General features: G+C 43.4%; 1 protein-coding gene across 2 annotated transcripts in view; it reads right to left on the bottom strand.

The window, feature by feature from the left end:
• The window catches only part of LOC135542904 (septin-2-like), a 46342-nt gene that overhangs the window by 6248 nt on the left and 19499 nt on the right, over positions 1-20595 (bottom strand). For both annotated transcript variants that reach the window (XM_064970050.1, XM_064970057.1), the window contains exons 8-9: positions 3926-4027; positions 3093-3238 (exon numbers count right to left, since the gene is read on the bottom strand). In XM_064970050.1, the coding sequence (XP_064826122.1) occupies positions 3093-3238; positions 3926-4027 (248 nt within the window). The remainder of the gene's footprint in view (positions 1-3092; positions 3239-3925; positions 4028-20595) is intronic.

Here is a 20595-nt window from a genome sequence, read left to right on the forward strand (position 1 = left end):
CACTGTTGCGCAGACATTTAGAAACAAAACATGCCAATTTGAAAACTAAGCCACGGGACTTTTTTGAGCAAGAATTAAGACGGCTTTCAAGTAGTAAGACATGTACAAAAGCAACAGATGTATATGATGTATACATCTGTATATGATATGATGGTACCGAGTGGCTAGGACATGCAAGCCCCATACTATTGTGGAGGACTTAATTCTTCCTGCTGCCATGGATATGGCTGGAACAATGTTGGGGGAAAAGGCCCCAAAAAAATATACAGACTGTCTTCATCAAACAACACTGTTTCACGACGTATCAGTGACATAGCAGGAGATGTTTCGAAAACAATTACTGCCTCGCATACAAACCAGTGAATTCTATGCGTTACAGCTAGATGAGTCAACAGACGTGGCGGGCCTGGCACAGCTCCTGGTATATGTCCATTACGTTTAGTTTTTATTTCACCTTTATTTAACCAGGTAGGCTAGTTGAGAACAAGTTCTCATTTGCAACTGCGACCTGGCCAAGATAAAGCATAGCAGTGTGAACAGACAACAACACAGAGTTACACATGGAGTAAACAATAAACAAGTCAATAACATAGTAGAAAAAAAATAATCTATATACATTGTGTGCAAAAGGCATGAGGAGGTAGGCAATAAATAGGCCATAGGAGTGAATAATTACAATTTAGCAGATTAACACTGGAATGATAAATGATCAGGTGAACATGTACAGGTAGAGATACTGGTGTGCAAAAGAGCAGAAAAGTAAATAAAATAAAAACAGTATGGGGATGAGGTAGGTAAATTGGGTGGGCTATATACTGATGGACTATGTACAGCTGCAGCGATCGGTTAGCTGCTCAGATAGCAGATGTTTAAAGTTGGTGAGGGAGAGAAAAGACTCCAACTTCAGAGATTTTTGCAATTCGTTCCAGTCGCAGGCAGCAGAGAACTGGAAGGAAAGGCGGCCAAATGAGGTTTTGGCTTTCGGGATGATCAGTGAGATACACCTGCTGGAGCGCGTGCTACGGGTGGGTGTTGCCATCGTGACCAGTGAACTGAGATAAGGCAGAGCTTTACCTAGCATAGACTTGTAGATGGAGCCAGTGGGTCTGGCGACGAACATGTAGCGAGGGCCAGCCGACGAGAGCATACAGGTCGCAGTGGTGGGTGGTATAAGGTGCTTTAGTAACAAAACGGATGGCACTGTGATAAACTGCATCCAGTTTGCTGAGTAGAGTATTGGAAGCTATTTTGTAGATGACATCGCCGAAGTCGAGGATCGGTAGGATAGTCAGTTTTACTAGGGTAAGTTTTGCGGTGTGAGTGAAGGAGGCTTTGTTGCGAAATAGAAAGCCGACTCTAGATTTGATTTTGGATTGGAGATCTTTGATATGAGTCTGGAAGGAGAGTTCGCAGTCCAGCCAGACACCTAGGTACTTATAGATGTCCACATATTCTAGGTCGGAACCATCCAGGGTGGTGATGCTAGTCAGGCGTGCGGGTGCAGGCAGCGAACGGTTGAAAAGCATGCATTTGGTTTTACTAGCATTTAAGAGCAGTTGGAGGCCTCGGAAGGAGTGTTGTATGGCATTGAAGCTCGTTTGGAGGTTAGATAGCGCAGTGTCCAAGGAAGGGCCAGAAGTATACAGAATGGTGTCGTCTGCGTAGAGGTGGATCAGGGAATCGCCCGCAGCAAGAGCAACATCACTGATATATACAGAGAAAAGAGTCGGCCTGAGAATTGAACCCTGGGGGGGGTCAATTAAGGAAAACTTCTTCTGGAAACCAGGAGAGGATATTTTTTAAGTACTGGACAGCTTTGTGACATCAAATGGACTTTGGTGGTCAAGATGTGTTGGTATCTGTACTGATGGCGCAAAAGCCATGACAGGGAGATGTAGTGGAGTGGTAATGCGCGTGCAAGCAGTTTCTCCCGATGCCACTTGGATACACAGCAGAATTCACCGAGAGGCTCTTGCTGCCAAGGGAATGCCTGAGGGCTTGAAAGATGTTTCGGACACTACAGTGAAAATGGTTCACCTTGTTAAAACAAGGCCCCTGAACTCTTGTGTATTTTCTGCACTATGCAATGATATGGGCAGCGACTATGTAACGCTTTTACAACATACAGAAAAGTCTGCTGGTTATCAAGGGGCAAAGTGTTGACAGGAGCTTAATGTTTTCTTTACTGACCATAATTTTCACTTGTCTGACCACTTGCATTATGACAAGTTTCTCACACAACTGGCCTATCTGAGTGATGTTTTTTCTCGCCTGAATGATGTGAATCTAGTATTACAGGGACTCTCCGCAACTATATTCGATGTGTGGGACAAAATTGAGGCTATGATTAAGAAATTGGCGCTCTTTTCTGTCTGCATTAACAAATACAACACACAGGTCTTTCCATCACTGTATGATTTGTATGCAAATGAACTCAAACTTACAGACAATGTTAAATGTGATATAGCAAAGCACCGGAGTGAGTTGGGTGCGCAATTACGCAGGTACATTTCCTAAACGGATGACACAAACAACTGGGTTCGTTATCCCTTTCATGCCCTGCCTCCAGTACACTTACCGATATCTGAACAAAAGAGCCTCATCGAAATTGCAAGAAGCGGTTCTGTGAAAATTGAATTTAATCAGAAGCCACTGCCAGATTTCTGGATTGGGCTGCGCTCAGAGTACCCTGCTTTGGCAAATTGCACTGTTAAGACACTGATGCCCTTTACAACCACGTACCTATGTGAGAGTGGATTCTCGGCCCTCACTATCATGAAAACTAAATACAGGCACAGACAATAAGGTTTTATATGTAAGATGGTTAAATAAAGAGCAAAATTATTTATTATTATATTATTATTTGTGCCCTAGTCCTATAAGAGCTCTTAGTCATTTCCCAAGAGATGTGTTGTAACAACTCACACTCATTTGTATGTTTAATAAATGTATTGTATAGTGTGTGTGGCAGGCTTACAAAGATGGAAAAAAAAAAAAAAATTAAGAGTGCACTGACCCTAGTGCTAGAGTGGGTACGCAGCTGGAGGTTGAATGTTTGAAGGGGTACGCATTGCATTGTCATGGTGACTTACACAAGCATGGTGCGTAGTTTGAGGAAGTCGTTGTGCTCGGGGTTCTCCACCTCTACGACCCCCCAGGGGTAGAGACGGCCTCTGATCTTCTTTCCTTTCACCTCAATCAGCTGGTTTGAACCAATCACAGAAAACGGAATGCTCGCCTGAGAGAGGGAGACAGAGGGGGAGGAGTAGAGAGACGTGGATGCGAGGGAAAGGAAAACAAGGGGATAGAAAGAGGATACAGAGTGGGAGAAGTGTGAAAACAGAGGGATGCAGAGATGGGTGGAGAAGAGAATAGGAGAATGATGGTTATTGAAGATGAGTGGAATCTACTAGAGCAGGGGTGTCCAACTCATTCCATGAAGGGCCTAGTGTCTGCTGCTTTTAGTTTTTTCCTTTCAATTAAGGCCTCAACAACCAGGTTCTTTGCTAATCAGTGACCTTAATTCATCAATCAAGTACAAGGGAGGAGCAAAAACCTACAGACACTGTACGTACCAGAGTAAGTAAAAATGACCAGATCGTTTACATTTAACATAAAGCCCATTCAAAAGATCAACGGGTCAGTTTCAATAGTATGATTCTCACCCATTCTAAAACCCAGTGGTTAAGAGAAAAATGACAACAGTGGTTCTACGTCACTCCCAGTCTCATTCAGTAATGGTGTTTCTCCCTGAGTTTCTTTCTCTTAGTTGGTGTTAGTATTTTTACGTCCCAAATGTCACCCTATTCCCTTTATAGCGCACTACTTTCTTTTGACTAAGGCCCTTAGAACTCTGGTCAAAAGTAGTGCATTATATAGGGAGTAGTGTGCCATTTGGGACGCAGACTTTCTGTGTGTGTCGTACCTTCAGTATTCGTGTCTGCTCCTTGAACTCCTCATCCTCATCTGAGTCAGCGTCTGGCAGTTGGTAGATCCTGATGCCATGCTCTGCAATCTCATCTAGGATCTACCAATACAGAAACACACAGGATCAATACAGTCTTAACCCCGCTGTGACCTTATGACCTCTCACATTTCCTCAGGTCAATCCCCATCCGCTTCCCAGAGGAATAACTTGTCCCTAGGCGTTGATCTAAGGTCAGTGTTGTAATCTGTGCCTGAGGGAAACCTGTACCCGGAGGCCGGAGCCACTCCCCCCAGCCCTGCAGCAATCCCTCTCATCTGAACCTTGCAGTTCTGGATGGCTGTCATGTTGGGCTGAGAGACAATCAATCCTACAGTAGGACTTGAACATGCTCCCTCTGCAACATAATGAGACTGTCACTGCTGTCTGTTAGTCAGGCCTCTCCTCCCTCTGTTCTCGCTCTCCTCTGTGTCACTGTTTCAGACATGGCCCAGCCTCCATAACAGGAGTGTGATTCTGGACATGACATTTCTCTCTCCCTCTTGTTACTTCTAGTTTTACCCGCTTACCCCGGAGGAGCAGGGTGGTGTCTAACAGTCATAAGAAAACTTATCCCCTCTCCTTTGTTCAACCCCCAGCGGTGAAGCAACAACACAAAGGCCTTTCTTCACCAGTATCTAGGGGACAGATGGAAATATTTATTATTTTATCAATCAAAAGGTGTATTTTTCTCTGTTTTCTCAAGAGCAAAATTGAATTAGCAATGCATGAGTGTTGTTTTCCTGACATTTTTGGGGACTTTCATGTAATCTATAAAGGACAGTATGGGGAGAGGCAGGCGTCCAGGATGTGAGAGCACATTTTTCCTATAGAGCAGGCCACTGTTCCAGCTCCTGTTATGGCTGTGGGTTGTTTTCTCAGCGCGCTCAGAGCAGAGTGTGTGTGATAGGGTCTGTGTGGGGAGTGGAGGGTATTGTTAAGGACCACATCTGAAAGCAAACAGACTTACGGGACCCGGAGGAGAGCGTGGCACAGGACCAGACCCTCTCTCCATCGCACACACATGCAAGTTCCCACACAGAACAGACAAGTATTCATTTGGTGGGATAGGACTGGGAGTTGAGGAACATGACACAGAAAAAAAAAGGATTAGACAACAGCAGGAAAAAAGTAAACACAACTGGTTATGTAAATCCACAGCTATGAGGAAAATGAAGAAACATGCAGAAAAACATGTTTTTGAATGTATCAGAGACAGAAGGGATACAGAAGTAGCATCCTGCACAACCACAGATATGACAAACAATACACTCAACAACTAACCATCATAACACAAGGATGAGAAGTGATATCAGTGGGAGAATTACGAGAGGGCTGGAGTCGCATCTCAAGTTAGAAATTCACCTAAAAACAGAATGTTAAGTCATGGAATCCAACCACTCAATAGGTGTTTGGACATGTTTCCCAACCTGCTTAACCTAATAACTATTTACCTGGAATTTACACTACCATCTAATTACAGCAGCCTGACTTAACCAACCACACCTGTAATCACTAGCTTCAGCAGTGATAGGTGTTCATACCACTGCCTGATCTAAATCTGTCTAAATTGGACAAATAGAACACACACAACTGATGCCATGTCAATTCTAGTTTTTTTATCCTATTTATATATCTTAACACATTAAAGCAGGGATCATCAACTAGATTTTTCTTGAGCAGATCGTCAGGGGTCCGGAACATAATTCCAAGTCATTTGTAGATGCAAAATGACTGCAAGAAATAACAGAAATAACATTTGACTAAAACATAGCAATTTCAAACCTTGCTTACATTTGTATACGATCACATAAACTGAGTGTACAAAACATTAGGAACACCTGCTCTTTCCATGACAGACTGACCAGGTGAAAGCTATGATCCCTTATTGATGTCACCTGTTAAATCCACTTCAATCAGTGTAGATAAAGGGAAGGAGAGGTTAAAGAAGGATTTTTAAGCCTTGAGACAGTTGAGCTATGGAATGTGTATGTGTGCCATTCAGAGGGTGAATGGGCAAGACAAAATATTGAAGTGCCTTTGAATGGGGTGTCGTGGTATGTGTCAGGCGCACCGGTTTGAGTGTGACAAGAACTGCAACGCTGCTGGGTTTTTCATGCTCAACAGTTTCCCGTGTGTATCAAGAAAGGTCCACCACCCAAAGGACATCCAGCCAACTTGACAACTGTGAGAAGCATTGGAGTCAACATGGGCCAGCAACCCTTTGGAACGCTTTCAAGTCCATGCCCTGACAAAATGAGGCAGTTCTGAGGGCAAAAGGGGGTGCAACTCAATATTAGGAAGGTGTTCCTCATGTTTTGTCTATTATGTGTGGGAATACTTTGGAACATATTTCCTCAAATAAGTCTTTCATGTCCAACAATAAAAAATGAATATATGTAACAGTGCCTTCAAAAGCATTCATACCCCTTCACTTATTCCACATTTTGTTGTGTTAAAGCCTGAATTCAAAATTGATTCAATATTTTATCATCCATCTACACACAGTACCCCATAATGACAAAGTGAAAACATATTTTTAGACATTTTAGCAAATGTATTGAAAATACAAAAAGATGTAACTTACATAAGTATGCACACCCCTGAGTCAATACATGTTAGAATCACATTTGGCAGAGATTACAGCTGTGAGTCTTTCTGGGTAAGTCTCTGAGAACTTTGCACACCTGGATTGTACACTTTTTTTTTAATGTTCCAAGCTCTGTCAAGTTGGTTGTTGATCATTGCTATTTTCAGCCATTTTCAAGTCTTGCCATAGATTTTCAAGCCGATATAAGTCAAAACTTTAATTAGGCCACTCAGGAACAATCAATGTTATCTTGGTAACAACTCCAGTGTATATCTGGCCTTTTGATTTAAGTTATTGTCCTGCTGAAAGGTGAATTTGAAAACAGACTGAACCAGGTTTTCCTCTAGGATCTTGCCTGTTGTTAGCTCCATTTCCATTTATCCCAAAAAACTCCCTAGTCCTTGCCAATGACACGCATACACATAACATGATGCAGCCACCACCATGCTTGAAAACATGAAGAGTGGTAATCAGTGACACATTGTGTTGGATTTGCCCCAAATGTAACACTTTGTATTCAGGACATAAAGTACATTTCCGCCACATTTTTTGCAGTTTTACTTATTTCCTTTCTTAGTGCCTTATTGCATACAGGATGCATGTTTCGGAATATTTGTATTCTGTACAGCCTTCTTTCCATTTAGGTTAGTATTGTGGTGTAACTACAATATTGTTGATCTATCCTCAGTTTTCTCCCATCACAGCCATTAAACTCGTACAGTTTTAAGGTCACCATTGGCCTAATGGTGAAATCCCTGAGCGGTTTCCTTGCTCTCCGGCAACTGAGTTAGGAAGGATGCTGTATCTTTGTAGTGACTGGGTGTATTGATATACCATGCTCAACTGGATATTCAATGTCTGCTTTTTTTTTTTACTCATCCAGCAAATCGGTGCCCTTCTCTGCAAAGCATTGGGTAAACCTACCTGGTCTTTGTGGTTGAATCTGTGTTTGAAATTCATTGCTTGTCTGAGGGACCTTACAGATAATTGTATACGTGGGGTACAGATAGTGATAAAAAAAAAAATGTTAAACACTATTATTGCACACAGTCAGTCTATGCAACTTATTATATGACTTGTTTAGCAAATTTGTACTCCTGAACTTATTAAGGCTTGCCATAACAATGGGATTGAATACTTCTTTACTAAAGACATTTCAGCTTTTCATTTTTAATTCATTTATAAAAATCCCTGAAAACATATTTCCACTTTGACATTATGGGATAGTGTGTAGGCCAGTGACACAAAATCTTGACCATGTTCTTACTCCAGCCTCTTTCCTTACTGTCCAGCTAGCCTGCTGATTACAGTTATGTGCTGTAATTGGCAGAGAGAAAGGGAATACGGGTCCATTGTTTGACCCTCCGCCTCGCTCTCTCAGTCTCTCTCTCTCTCTCTCCCTCTTAGTCTCTCTCTCAGTCTCCCTCTTAGTCTCTCTCTCAGTCTCCCTCTTAGTCTCTCTCTCAGTCTCCCTCTTAGTCTCTCTCTCTCTCCTCTTAGTCTCTCTCTCCCCCTCTTAGTCTCTCTCTCCCCTCTCTTAGTCTCTCTCTCCCCTCTCTCTCTCTCTCTCTCTCTCTGTGTTTGAGTTGGCAAGTCAGGTCTCTGGTAACAATGGCACAAAGGGCTCTTCCTCAGTATTAATTAGAAAAGTGAGAGCCTCTGATTTGAAGGCTTAATTTGTTTTGATACGTGTTATCTAATGACTGTGTGTTAGTGAAGGCTAGTGGAGGAGGTGGAAAGATTCCCCTTGGGGGTAATAAAAGATAAGGGTGGGGAGAGACATTCTTACTTTATGGGGTATTATGGAGGCAGTGGATATGAGAAGTTTAAAAACAATGCTTGTGTTCCAAATGGCATCCTATTCCCCATATAGTGCACTACTTCTGACCAGAGCCCCATATGCAACAATACAATACAAAATAATTTAGTTCCTTTAGCATCACATCCAATATAGCACTCCTCTATATTTAATATAGCGACAGAGGGAACATTGAGTCATTTAGGTCAAGTAAGCCTCCAACCACACTAACAGAAGCAATGCCTGTTTCTCACTACAAACCCCTTATTACAAGGGGTTACACCAGCGAATAACACAAAACAATAATATTTTCATATGGTTTACTCATAAACATAACCTCAAAGTAAACCCAGTATGAAAACACCCATAACGGAGTATGACTATCATAGCCACAAACCAGTTGAAAAACAGCCACGAACACACAGCTGGGTAAAGTGTTACTTCAACACATTACTCCTAGCTACAGTACGAGTACAAATGGCCACAGACCATAAGTGTTTGTAGCTAAACAGTACCATTATGGCACCCTGTTTCCTATGGGCTCTGATCAAATGTTGTGCACTATAAAGGGCATAGGGTACCATTTGGGAGTTATGCTGTGTAATCTGTTACAGACCACAGCTCTGTCTGTCCCCCTGGCACTGCTCCTGGTCTGACTCAGCAGAAACAGCCTGTTCAGGTCTGTCATTGTGGACTGTTTGTCCCCACTAAACAACTAGTCCACCAGGGAACAATACTTGGAAGTGAAAATATACACTGAAGCAAAGTCTAATGAAATCAACAATGCAAAGCGAAAAAGCTCAATGAGAAAAACAATCGAATGGCATCTTATCGACCCGGGGCAAGGAGGGCAAGGCATTGGGAGCCCAGAGACCTCACCAAGTCTATGCTGGGAAAACCTTGATATAAGCTTTATGTAACATTACAGACCAAAGCCTCTTGAGCCACTGTAAAAAAGCTATCCAATACGCAATGATGTTGACAACAACATAATAATAACATAATAGAACAGATTAATAATAACAACAAATGGATTATTGTTTTGTTTTACCACTGACTGGGCTCACACACATTACACATCTAACGTGGGAGTCAGTGGGTGGACAAAACGCTGACTCCTTGTTAGATTCCACTAGGTCTCTCACTCAAAACCAACTTTAATTCAAAACTGAACTTTGTTAACTTTATATCCAAAATGATTTAGCTTTTCCAGGAAATGGCTTGAGACTAACCCTCCTGCTGCCCCCATGGAGTCAGCGGGTGTGACAGAGCCCCAACAATACTCACTCTGAGGGGAGCAGACTGAGAGTGTTCGACCCCAACACCACCCCCTCCACAGCTGAAATAAATCTGGCGTCAGAGAGAGAGAGACCCACCCTTTCAACATTACAGAACTAGTCTCTCTGACTCCCTGTCTCTGTAGGAATCATACACTCAGTCATAGGGTCTGGTTAAAAGTATTGCACTATATAGGGAATAGGATGCCATCTGGGACGCGTCCTCATACAGACATCCTGATGCCTGCACCATACTCTAGCTGCCCAGACAGTAATGTAGCATGCAGGTGTACAGGTGCCCAGGCTAACAGAGCTCCTCACAGCTCTGCCTTGGAAAACAAAGTAGCTTTCTTATTTCTGTCAGATTAGAAATGAAAGAGGTGAAGCAACGAGTGACTCGTTCTGAAAGAGCACTTAAACAAAGACATCAAATCGGCATTCCTGACCTAGTCACTGGACCATTAGAGCCGAGGTCCTTCCTGTAATTACTGTACCAGGCAGACTGGACAGGCCCTGGTGGGTCTGCCCAGCCAGGGGGCATGGGAGTGGAGGGGGGCAGACAGTTACCAAGGTAACTGGTGGGATTAACGCTTAATATAAAAAAGGCAACGGAATGAAAGTACACACCCCCCCTTCTCGACTGAGCCACAGACCACCCACCTCAACCTATGATCACAGAGAGTGAAAGAGAGTACAATACACACAGTATTAATTAAGCCATGTAGTAATGTACTGTATATATGCTATAATCACCAAAGAACATATCAGTTTAAGAGTTTGAAAGGGGCTTATGAAAATACCTCCGTCTGGTTCTGGTTGTCACAGTGCAGTTTCACAGTTTCAAAAGAGTTTGAACAGTTTTACAATCAAAGAAGAAACTATTAAACTACTATCATTACTTATATTAGTCTATTAAACATAAATTATATGTCTTTCTTTAGAAGGGGTGTCGGGAAGGTCACTTCAGACAGTGACCGTAAGATGTTCCAAACGCAAGGAAACTGGCTGTTATCTCACTGTAAAAGGCCTGTTCCTAATCCACTCCTGAAGAGGTAGGTGTGTGTTGAAGTCATTTTCTCTCCATGGAGGGAAACGTGTATTTATTGTTTTAAATTCTGCAGAAGTGCAGGCATGCCCTGGCACAATGACTGCCACAGGGCAGAAAAATAAATACACCTGCGTCCCAGGCAGGAAAGGGACTGGGCAACGACCACACAGACACGGACAAACACAGCAGAGAGGGCTGAGTAAGGATGAGGTCATAATCACTGAGTATGTTGGAAAATACCCATTAGAAGCTTAAGAGGATGAAAGGGAAACAGTGCAGGCCTTCAGGAGGCAATAAAAGGTCTTTGGCTAACTGCACCAATGAATGCTAGTATCCAGATCATTGAGGCTAATGCTAGGCTAAGCCAACTACAGTGTATGTAGGACTGACTGGCTAGCTATACCATAGCAGCTTGCTGACTAGCTAACTGTACTCCACAACAACTGTATGAGCCTGGAGACTGAGGTACATTGCTATGCTAAGATAGTTGCCTGAGCAATGGAGCAAACGGAGCAGCTGCACCCCCACTTTCAATATAGGGGTGTAAACATATATTTTTACCAGAAAATTATCATGATCCCTTGAGTAATTTGTGATTAGTAATGTTTTGAGCTCATCCGTATTACTCCGGTACGAGATTCAGTTGAAGTCGAAAGTTTACATATACCTTAGCCAAATACGTTTAAACTCAGTTTTTCCCAATTCCTGACATTTAATCCTAGTAGAAATTCCCTGTCTTAGGTCAGTTAGGCTCACCACTTTATTTTAAGAATGTGAAATGTCAGAATAATAGTAGAGAGAATGATTTCTTTCAGCTTTTATTTCTTTCATCACATTCCCAGTGGGTCAAAAGTTTATATACACTCAATTAGTATTTGGTAGCATTGCCTTCAAATGGTTTAACTTGGGTCAAACATTTCGGGTAGCCTTCCACAAGCTTCCACAATAAGTTGGTTGAATTTTGACCCAATCCTCCTGACAGAGCTGGTGTAACTGTGTCAGGTTTGTAGGCCTACTTGCTCGCACACGCTTTTTCAGTTCTGCCCAAAAATTTTCTATAAGATTGTGGTCAGGGCTTTGTGATGGTCACTCCAATACCTTGACTTTGTTGTCCTTAAGCCATTTCGCCACAACTTTGGATGTATGCTTGGGGTCATTGTCCATTTGGAAGACCCATTTGCGACCAAGCTTTAACTTCCTGACCGATGTCTTGAGATGTTGCTTCAATATATCCACATAATTTTCCATCCTCATGATGCCATCTATTTTGTGAAGTGCACCAGTCCCTCCTGCAGCAAAGCACCCCCACAACATGATGCTGCCACCCCCGTGCTTCACGGTTGGGATGGCGTTCTTCAGCTTGCAAGTCTCCCCCTTTTTCCTCCAAACATAACGATGGTCATTATGACCAGTTCTATTTTTGTTTCATCAGACCAGAGGACATTTCTCCAAAAAGTATGATCTTTGTCCCCATGTGCAGTTGCAACCCGTAGTCTGGCTTTTTTATGGCTTCTTCATTGCTGAGCGGCCTTTCAGGTTATGTCGATATAGGACTCGTTTTACTGTGGATATAGATACTTTTGTACCTGTTTCCTCCAGCATCTTCACAAGGTCCTTTGCTGTTGTTCTGGGATTGATTTGCATTTTTTGCACCAAAGTACATTCATCTCTAGGAGACAGAACGCATCTCCTTCCTGAGCGGAGACAAGAAAATAGCCATCCGTGACAAGAATCGACAAGTTGTGCGTTCCAAGATGCCATTCTGCACATCACTGTTGTAAAACTTGTATGTTTATTGTGCTATAGCGTGAAACAGATTTCAATAGAATTAAAATGCAAGAACCCAAATGTCGCCCTTGGGTATAGCTACATATCAGTATGTATCATCATAGAAATAAATAACCATAGAAATAGAATGCTTTCCCAGGTTGTAAATAGACCTGCACGTATTGGACATACATGTTTATGGTAGGCCGGGATTACTTAATTGAATACTTGGGTGAGTCAAATTTGATCTACAGAAGTGCCATATCGCAACGTGTTTCTGAACTCATAAGCTGCGTGATTTCCCATAATTGAAGCGGGCCTATAGGCCTGTTTATTTGGCAAGACAGTTTGTTGCATCTCACTCAAGTAAGCTATATTTTAGTTATTTGCAATCGCCTTGTGCTTACTACGTTTGTTTACTGTTAAAGTAACTAGCCTAGATTGTGTAATGCCTTTATTGATCTGATCTATGTTTATAGGCCTAGTAAGCCTACCGCTGTTTTGTTCTGTTCACATTCATTCGATCGCATTCGCAGTTGTGTCAGTATTCTAAGCCAAACTGCTTTTCAGTATTTTTGTTTGCATGAATAACTAGGCTACTACTTTCAGAATTTAGTTTGTATTGTTTTGGTAAGACAGATGTGTGTACAGCTGTATTCCCATAGGCTGTTTGTAATAGGTGAATTACCCGTATAGCCTATATTAATTGCCAAAATGGCCTTGCTTTAGTGTGTAGGGTGCTTTCCATTGTGCTGATACAGTGCAGATGGGACACAGATTTTGCGCCAACCTGTCACTTCAAAAGCACTCAATGGTCTCAGAGTCTCTGCATTCGAACTTTATGTTTATTGTGATATAGCATGATAAGCAGAATTGAATATGATTCCAATGGAAGAACCCCCCAAAATTGTGCCCCCTCACCGATTTCAACTTCCCCCTTAGTCACTTTAGGCCTATCCTGGCACCGGGTCTGTCTGCTTGGCTTGTTAAGTAATATCCATCAAATAAGCCATATCTACCATCTTTGGATTAAATATGTAGGCTGTTAATCTTAAACATTTTCATGGTGACAGCACTTCAAACAACGGCGCCAAGAAAAGTTAAGACCCCCCCAGGATCCCTGTGGGGATGTAGTCGAGCTAGTTCACACAGTAGCAGCAGGGCTGAGAGGACTGAGGATTCATTGGGGAGTCGACAGGAGCGAGACAATGACGGGAAAGCTGTGACAGCACCACAGGCCGTGGCCTGGGTGAAATATGGCAGCTGCATGGCCAAACTGCCTTCCGTGAGAACAGGAGTGGACGGGGGAGAGAGAAGGGGAGAGGGCTGAACAATTGGTTGTCCCCTGGCTCGGTGCAAGAATAGAACTCCTCCTGAGCTCTCTAGCCCTCTCTGACCTCTTCCTCCCTTCAAACTATAGAGGCCATGTACTGTCTCAGAGTACTAAACTACTAGTAGCAGTTGCAGTCAAATACCCAACTCAAGTTCTACTATACAGATATAGCAGGTTAGTGAGTACATACAGTACAGTGTACTAGCACTACATGCCATCCCTCATCAAGATCATTTAAAACCCATTGCTGAATAAACATTTGTATTTTCTTTTTCATATATCAAAAAAAAAAAAAAAAACAGGTCACAGTAAGTAAGTAGCCTTGCATGGGCAGGAGCCTATTTCCTGTAGCATGAGGCAGCTTGATGTACACCATTCTTAAATGGAAGAAGTTAGGAACTGCAAAGACTCTTCCTAGAGCTGGCCGCCCGGCAAAACTTAGCAATCGAGTAAGAAGGGCCTTGGTCAGGAAGGTGACCAAGACCCGATGGTCACTCTAACAGAGCTCCAGAGTTCCTCTGTGGAGATGAGAGAACCTTCCAGAAGGACAACCATCTCTGCAGCACTCCACCGATCAGGCCTTTATGATAGAGTGGCTAGATGGAAGCCACTTCTCAGTAAAAAGGCACATGACAGCCCACTTGGGGTTTGCCAAAAGGCATCTAAAGGACTCTCAGACCATGAGGAACAAGATTCTCTGGTCTGATGAAATCAAGACTGAACTCTTTGGCCTGAATGCCAAGCGTCACGTCTGGAGAGAAACCAGGTACCGCTCATCACCTGGCCAGTACCATCCCTACAATGAATGGTGGTGGCAGAATCATGCTATAGGGATGTTTTTCAGCGGCAAGGACTGGGAGACTAGTCAGGATCGAGGGAAAGATGAACTGAACAAAGTACAGAGAGATCCTTGATGAAAACCTGCTCCAGAGCACTCAGGACCTCAGACTGGGGTGAAGGTTCACTTTCCAACAGGACAACAACCCTAAGCACACAGCCAAGACAACGCATGAGTGGCTTTGGGACAAGTCTCTGAATGTCCATGAGTGGCAGCCAGAGCCTGGACTTGAACCCGATCAAACATCTCTGGAGAGACCTGAAAATAGCTGCGCAGCAACGCTCCCCATCCAACCTGACAGAGCTTGAAAGGATCTGCAGAGAAGAATGGGAGGAACTCCAAAAATACAGTTGTGCCTTATGTAAATGTGATAGTTTTTTTATTTGTAATAAATTTGCTAAAATTTCTAAAAACCTGTTTTTGCTTTGTCATTATGGGGTAGTGTGTGTAGATTGATGGGGGAAAAAAACAAATTTAAGAATAAGGCTGTAACATCACAAAATCCGAATGCACTGTAAGCCAATATAATAGCCTCCACTATCCAATGGGATAGCTGTTGACGAGAGAGGGGCCCACTCTTGCAGGGAGACGCCCAAGACACGAAGAGTTAGTCACTCTTACAGCATGCTCTCGCTCTATCCAAGTAGATGCTCAAAGCGCGTACTGGGCACAAATTCTGGAGATGCGGGAAAAGCCACAAGCTCTAAGGTGAGACAATTGCCGCTGACCTATGGTATAAAGGTGCGATTGGGTACCAACGTTACCTTGGATAACCCTGGGTTGAACTGTAGGCACGAATGGTGTACTTACAGTGCGGCTCACTCACCGCTTTATGGATGTAAGGGCAATCAGCCCTTACAAGGAGAGATATTTCAACTCCATGCTTTCCAGCGGCTCAAAAGGTTGCTGAGAAAATCACCTCAAGCACAATAGATAGATCCCAAGATGCGGCTAAAGGCTTGGAGACTGGGCGTAAGCGACGTGCTCCCTTCATGAAACGACATAACAGAGGGTGCTTCCCTATTGTGTTGTTGTCGAAGCCTATGTGACAGGCAGAGATAGCGGCTAGATAGACCTTAACAGTGGGGAACACCTTCCCTCTCTCCAAAACAGGGGTGTCAAACTCAATCACCGCACAGGCAATATTGAAAAAATAACTAATTCACAGGCAGACATAGCCTATACGTTTGCTTTTAGAAAAAGACCGGCATACAACTGCAACTCAAACTGCCCATTGTTTTAGATATAAAATATGGCACTTTATAAAAGTCCACTTATAAACGCACACTGTAGGATGCTGTATATAGCATTTTAACATAAATAAAACAAGAGATAATGTCACGTCCTGACCATAGAAAGCTTTTATTTTCTATGGTAGAGTAGGTCAGGGCGTGACTGGGGGGGTTGTTCTAGTTTATATTTTCTGTGGGGTTCTATGTTTATTTTCTATGTTGGTGATTTGTATGATTCCCAATAAGAGGCAGCTGGTTATCGTTGTCTCTAATTGGGGATCATACTTAAGTAGCATTTTTTCCACTTGTGGTTTATGGGATATTGTGTTTGGAGTTAGTGCACATAGCACCTCAGTAGTCACGGTTTGTTAGTTTATTGTTTTTTGTTTTGTTAAGTTTTACTAATATGAAAGAATGTGGAACTCATATCGCACTGCGTCTTGGTTCGACCATTATTACAAACAACGTGACAGATAAATCATATTTGTCCAGCCTTTCCTGCTGTCCTTGCAGATATAAATAATATGCTGTGACCTAATCAAAAAGTATTTAAAAACTGCCTATAACAAAAACGTAGGTAGGTTCACTAGGCTGATGTAACAATAACATTTCAACTTTAAACATGTTTTTCATTTTTCATGCTGCATGGATCACTGATGCGGTTGAATGCAGCAATACTGTATGGTGCGCTCAAAATGTCTTGCAGTTGATTAGCCAGCCTAGGCTACTGCTCAAATGTCGCTGTAATAGGCCTACATGTTTTCTATTTGCATTGTGTTTTGATCCAGGTTTTGTTTTTTTGGTTATTTATTGTAAAGCTTTAAAAAACGAAGCCAGACTGCAACATTTTAGTATCCTAGGACTGTGGCATGTGTCTGTGCACTATAAATGGGACACACAAACAGCGCAGTTGGATGCGAGTGTATCAGGCTGTGTAATTTCATAAAGTAGATGACTCAAATGTTGATTCAATTATGTGTCCTTTAGTAATTTATACTTTGGTGTGAATCCTTTATCTAATACATTTTTGATAACCAAGATTACATTTTCGGTGTACATTGGAACCAAAACTTGGCATCGACATTTAGCCTAAAACACTTTCAACTTTCCGTCCGGTAGAAGATTCGGTCAGTGTCATTAAGGGCAGTTGAGCAGCTGAAAATGTTCAGTGATGATATGATACAGGGCACTGGCTGACTCGTGGGTGGTGTGTGTGTGTGGGTCTGGGAGGAGGTGTGTTCGTGTTTCAATGCACTGCCTTTGGCTTAGAACGTTGGCACGAGCAATGCTTGCTGGGAATTGTAGTGCAGCACATTACAGGCGGTATAGAAGAGGGCCAAAATTAATTGACAAACCAAATCATTGCGTGGTCCAAAAGGTTGTGCAAGAAGTATAAAACTTTTAGTTAAAGAGCATTGGAAAGGAATATGTTTTCGGTCACACCACTTTTTAAAAAAACACACCACTTTTGTCCATACAGTGAGCGTGTTGAAGAGGCTCTTGCACTCTGGATAGTCTCAATGACTCCGAGGCAAGCCTGTCAAATGAAGATTTATCCAGGCCCAGAGGGCCATGGGTTCCGGGTGAGGGTGTAAAATCTATCTTCGCCTGGGTCAAAAGATCCCTGTGTAATTGCCAGGGATCTTCATAAAGCAGGAGAATGATCTCCGCTAACCACAACCTGCCTGGCCATCGAGGGGCTACTATGCCTTGTTGAGGAGAATCAATCATAGAGGAGGAAACATGTAGTCGTATTGTCTGTCCTGACAAGGACGTGACAATTTCGATTGAAGGGCAGAAACTGTATCAATGCATGAAACACTGTCAGCAGTTTGAGGTCATTTATATGACAATGGCAGATATGTGGGAACCACAATCCATTTATTGCTCTTCCCTCGAGAACTGCGCCCCACCTTGTGAGTGACACGTCTGTCATCACCACCTTCGTCAATGACAGTACCCCTAGGGGAGTGCCTGAAACAAAGATCGAGGGGCTCGTCCAGTGACGGAGAGCTGAGAGACAAGCCCGATTGCGGTGCCGTTGTGGACACAGACGAAGGGCAGCAACCCAGAGTCTCTCATTCTCAGTAGTCCCAGCTGTACTACTGAGATGGTGGACGTCATCAACCCCAGAACTCAGACACACGTTCTGAGCGTGACCGAGCGCCCCCTGTTGAATATGGCGAGGCACTGTTGGGTACAACGTGACGCGGTCGTCCGATAGTGTAGCCCGATAAGAGAGAAAATCCAGTTTGACACCTGGATATTCTATTCTCTGTGTGGGCACCAAACAACTCTTTATCTGGATTATCTTGAACCTTAACTCAGTTACAAGGAAAGCCGTGCCTCGTACCACTTGCTCCTGTGAAGGGGAGCAAAGCAGGTCATCGTCTATGTAGTCAGAGACTCTTAGCATCCTGGTTCTCAGGGATGCTAGAGCTGCCTCCACACACTTGCTGAACAAATGAGGAGCAAGTGCTAGCCCAAAGGAAACCACAAGGTCTCCGTAGGCTGTGCCTTGAAAGGCAAACCTGAGAAACCCCCGGGCAGAATGCATATGTAAAAGCGTCCGGCAGGTTGACTGAAGTGAACCAGTCGCCTTGACGAATAGATTGAGACAGCACGTTGAGCATAAGCATATGGAACGTGAACTTTCTCAGAAAGCTGTTGATGATCCGTAGGTCCAGAATGGGGCGTAACTCAGAGAAAATACATATTGCACGTTCCACAAGGATAAATTTTGGGTACGGTAGTGTTCAGTTTATATATGTTATCAGAAGGCACAGCATTTATTTTCACAGCTACGCAGACGATACACAACTTTACATTTCTGTGTCACTAGAGGATTTTAGCTCCACGGATATATTATTAGATTGTATTAGTGATTTAAATACTTGGATGGCTCACAACTTCCTCCAGCTAAATCAAGAAAAGACCGAGGTCCTTATTGTTAGAGACAAAGCAGACAGAGAATCTAGCCGCACATTTTAATTCACTGACAATAAAGATAAAACACCAGGTAAAAAACCTAGGTGTTATTTTAGATTCTGAACTAAATTTCAAATCCCACATTAGAAATGTGACCAAAATATATTTTTACCACCTGAGGAACATTGTCAATGTGTTGCCGTTTTTCTCTCAGGCTGATACAGAGAGACTCATCCATGCTTTTATTACAAGCAGGCTTGACTACTGTAATGCTCTCCTGTCTGCTCTACCAAAGTTTCCTCCAGTCGAACCAGTCCCTTTCAGCGCAGCAACCCCCACATGTGCGGAACAGTCGATACCGAGCCTGGTCGCTGCCCATTTAGTTGTTGATAAGCCCAACATTTTCGTTGGATGCTGATGCTGCACTGAGGGCAGAAGAGGACTTGGAGCCGTGGGCTTGAGATTTCTCCGCCTCAATGATTTTGAGTATTTCTTCCTCATCGATATCGAGGTTCTCATCCTTCTTGCCCGCTGTTTAGTTTTGATACAGTGAATCGAGGGCCCCATATTAATTAGCTTCCTCCAAGGAGGGTAGGGTTTGTGGGTTAGCCTCATTGCCCGAAGGCTGTGAGGGCGAAGAGTCTTGTTTGGAGGTTGCTCTTTGCACTCACTGATGAAGGCAGTTTGCAGGCAGTGCTTTACAATGCTTGCAGAATTCGGGGTTAGCGAGTGATGCCGTAGCGTGCTCAAAACTCAAGCAGGCGATACACATGGGGTGTGTATCCTTGCCTGCTATCATCCCCTCGCATGGGCACGGGTGTGCCGGTGCTGAGGGGGCAGGAGGCCTGCTAGGTTCTCACTGTGTAGGGGTAGCAGGCTCCATGGCTGCGAGAAATACTATTCCTCGAGCAAAGTGTGAGCTAGCTAGCATTCTATCTTTGTCTCTCGGCGAACCATGCGTGTCTCTCGACCGTCGAGCTGTGAAGCTAGGGCGGTCAGTCTGGTCAACACGGCCGTGAGTGTGTTGTGCTAAACGTGAGAGGAGAGCCAGCAATTCTACACTTGCAGGTAGAAAAGCTTGTTTAGTGTAGCTAGACTTGTGGCGAGTTACACTGGTTAGCTAAGCTTTGCGGTGACAGCTAGCCCGTAGCTAAAGCCTTGAGGCGAGGGCTAACCAAGTCTCAATAACTAGCCATGTGACGTTAGCTAAACAGACTTTGCTGATACCTACTTTAGTGAGGAAACTGTACTTACTATGACTGAGATATGTAGTTGTCCCACCTAGCTACAGTATCTTAAGACGAATGCACTAAGTTGCTCTGGATAAGAGCGTCTGCTAAATGACTAAAATAGAAATGTAATCAACAGGAGCTGAGGTCCTATGTTCGGCAGTGTTAACATACAACACTCCTTCCGTGGCCTCCAACTGCTCTTAAACGCTAGTAAAACCAAATACATGCTTTTCAACCGATCGCTGCCTGCACCCGCATGCCCTACGACCATCACCACCCTGGACGGTTCCGACCTTGAATATGTGGACACCTATAAGTACCTAGGTGTCTGGCTAGACTGTAAACTCTCCTTCCAGACTCATATCAAACATCTCCAATCGAAAATCAAATCAAGAGTCGGCTTTCTATTCCGCAACAAAGCCTCCTTCACTCACGCCGCCAAACTTACCCTAGTAAAACTGACTATCCTACCGATGTCATCTACAAAATTGCCTCCAACACTCTACTCAGCAAACTGGATGCAGTTTATCACAGTCATCTACAAAATTGCCTCCTAGTATGGCAGGGGATCTACAAGTCCATGCTAGG

This window comes from Oncorhynchus masou, chromosome 1, assembly GCF_036934945.1.
Source record: "Oncorhynchus masou masou isolate Uvic2021 chromosome 1, UVic_Omas_1.1, whole genome shotgun sequence".
Lineage (NCBI taxonomy): Eukaryota > Metazoa > Chordata > Actinopteri > Salmoniformes > Salmonidae > Oncorhynchus > Oncorhynchus masou.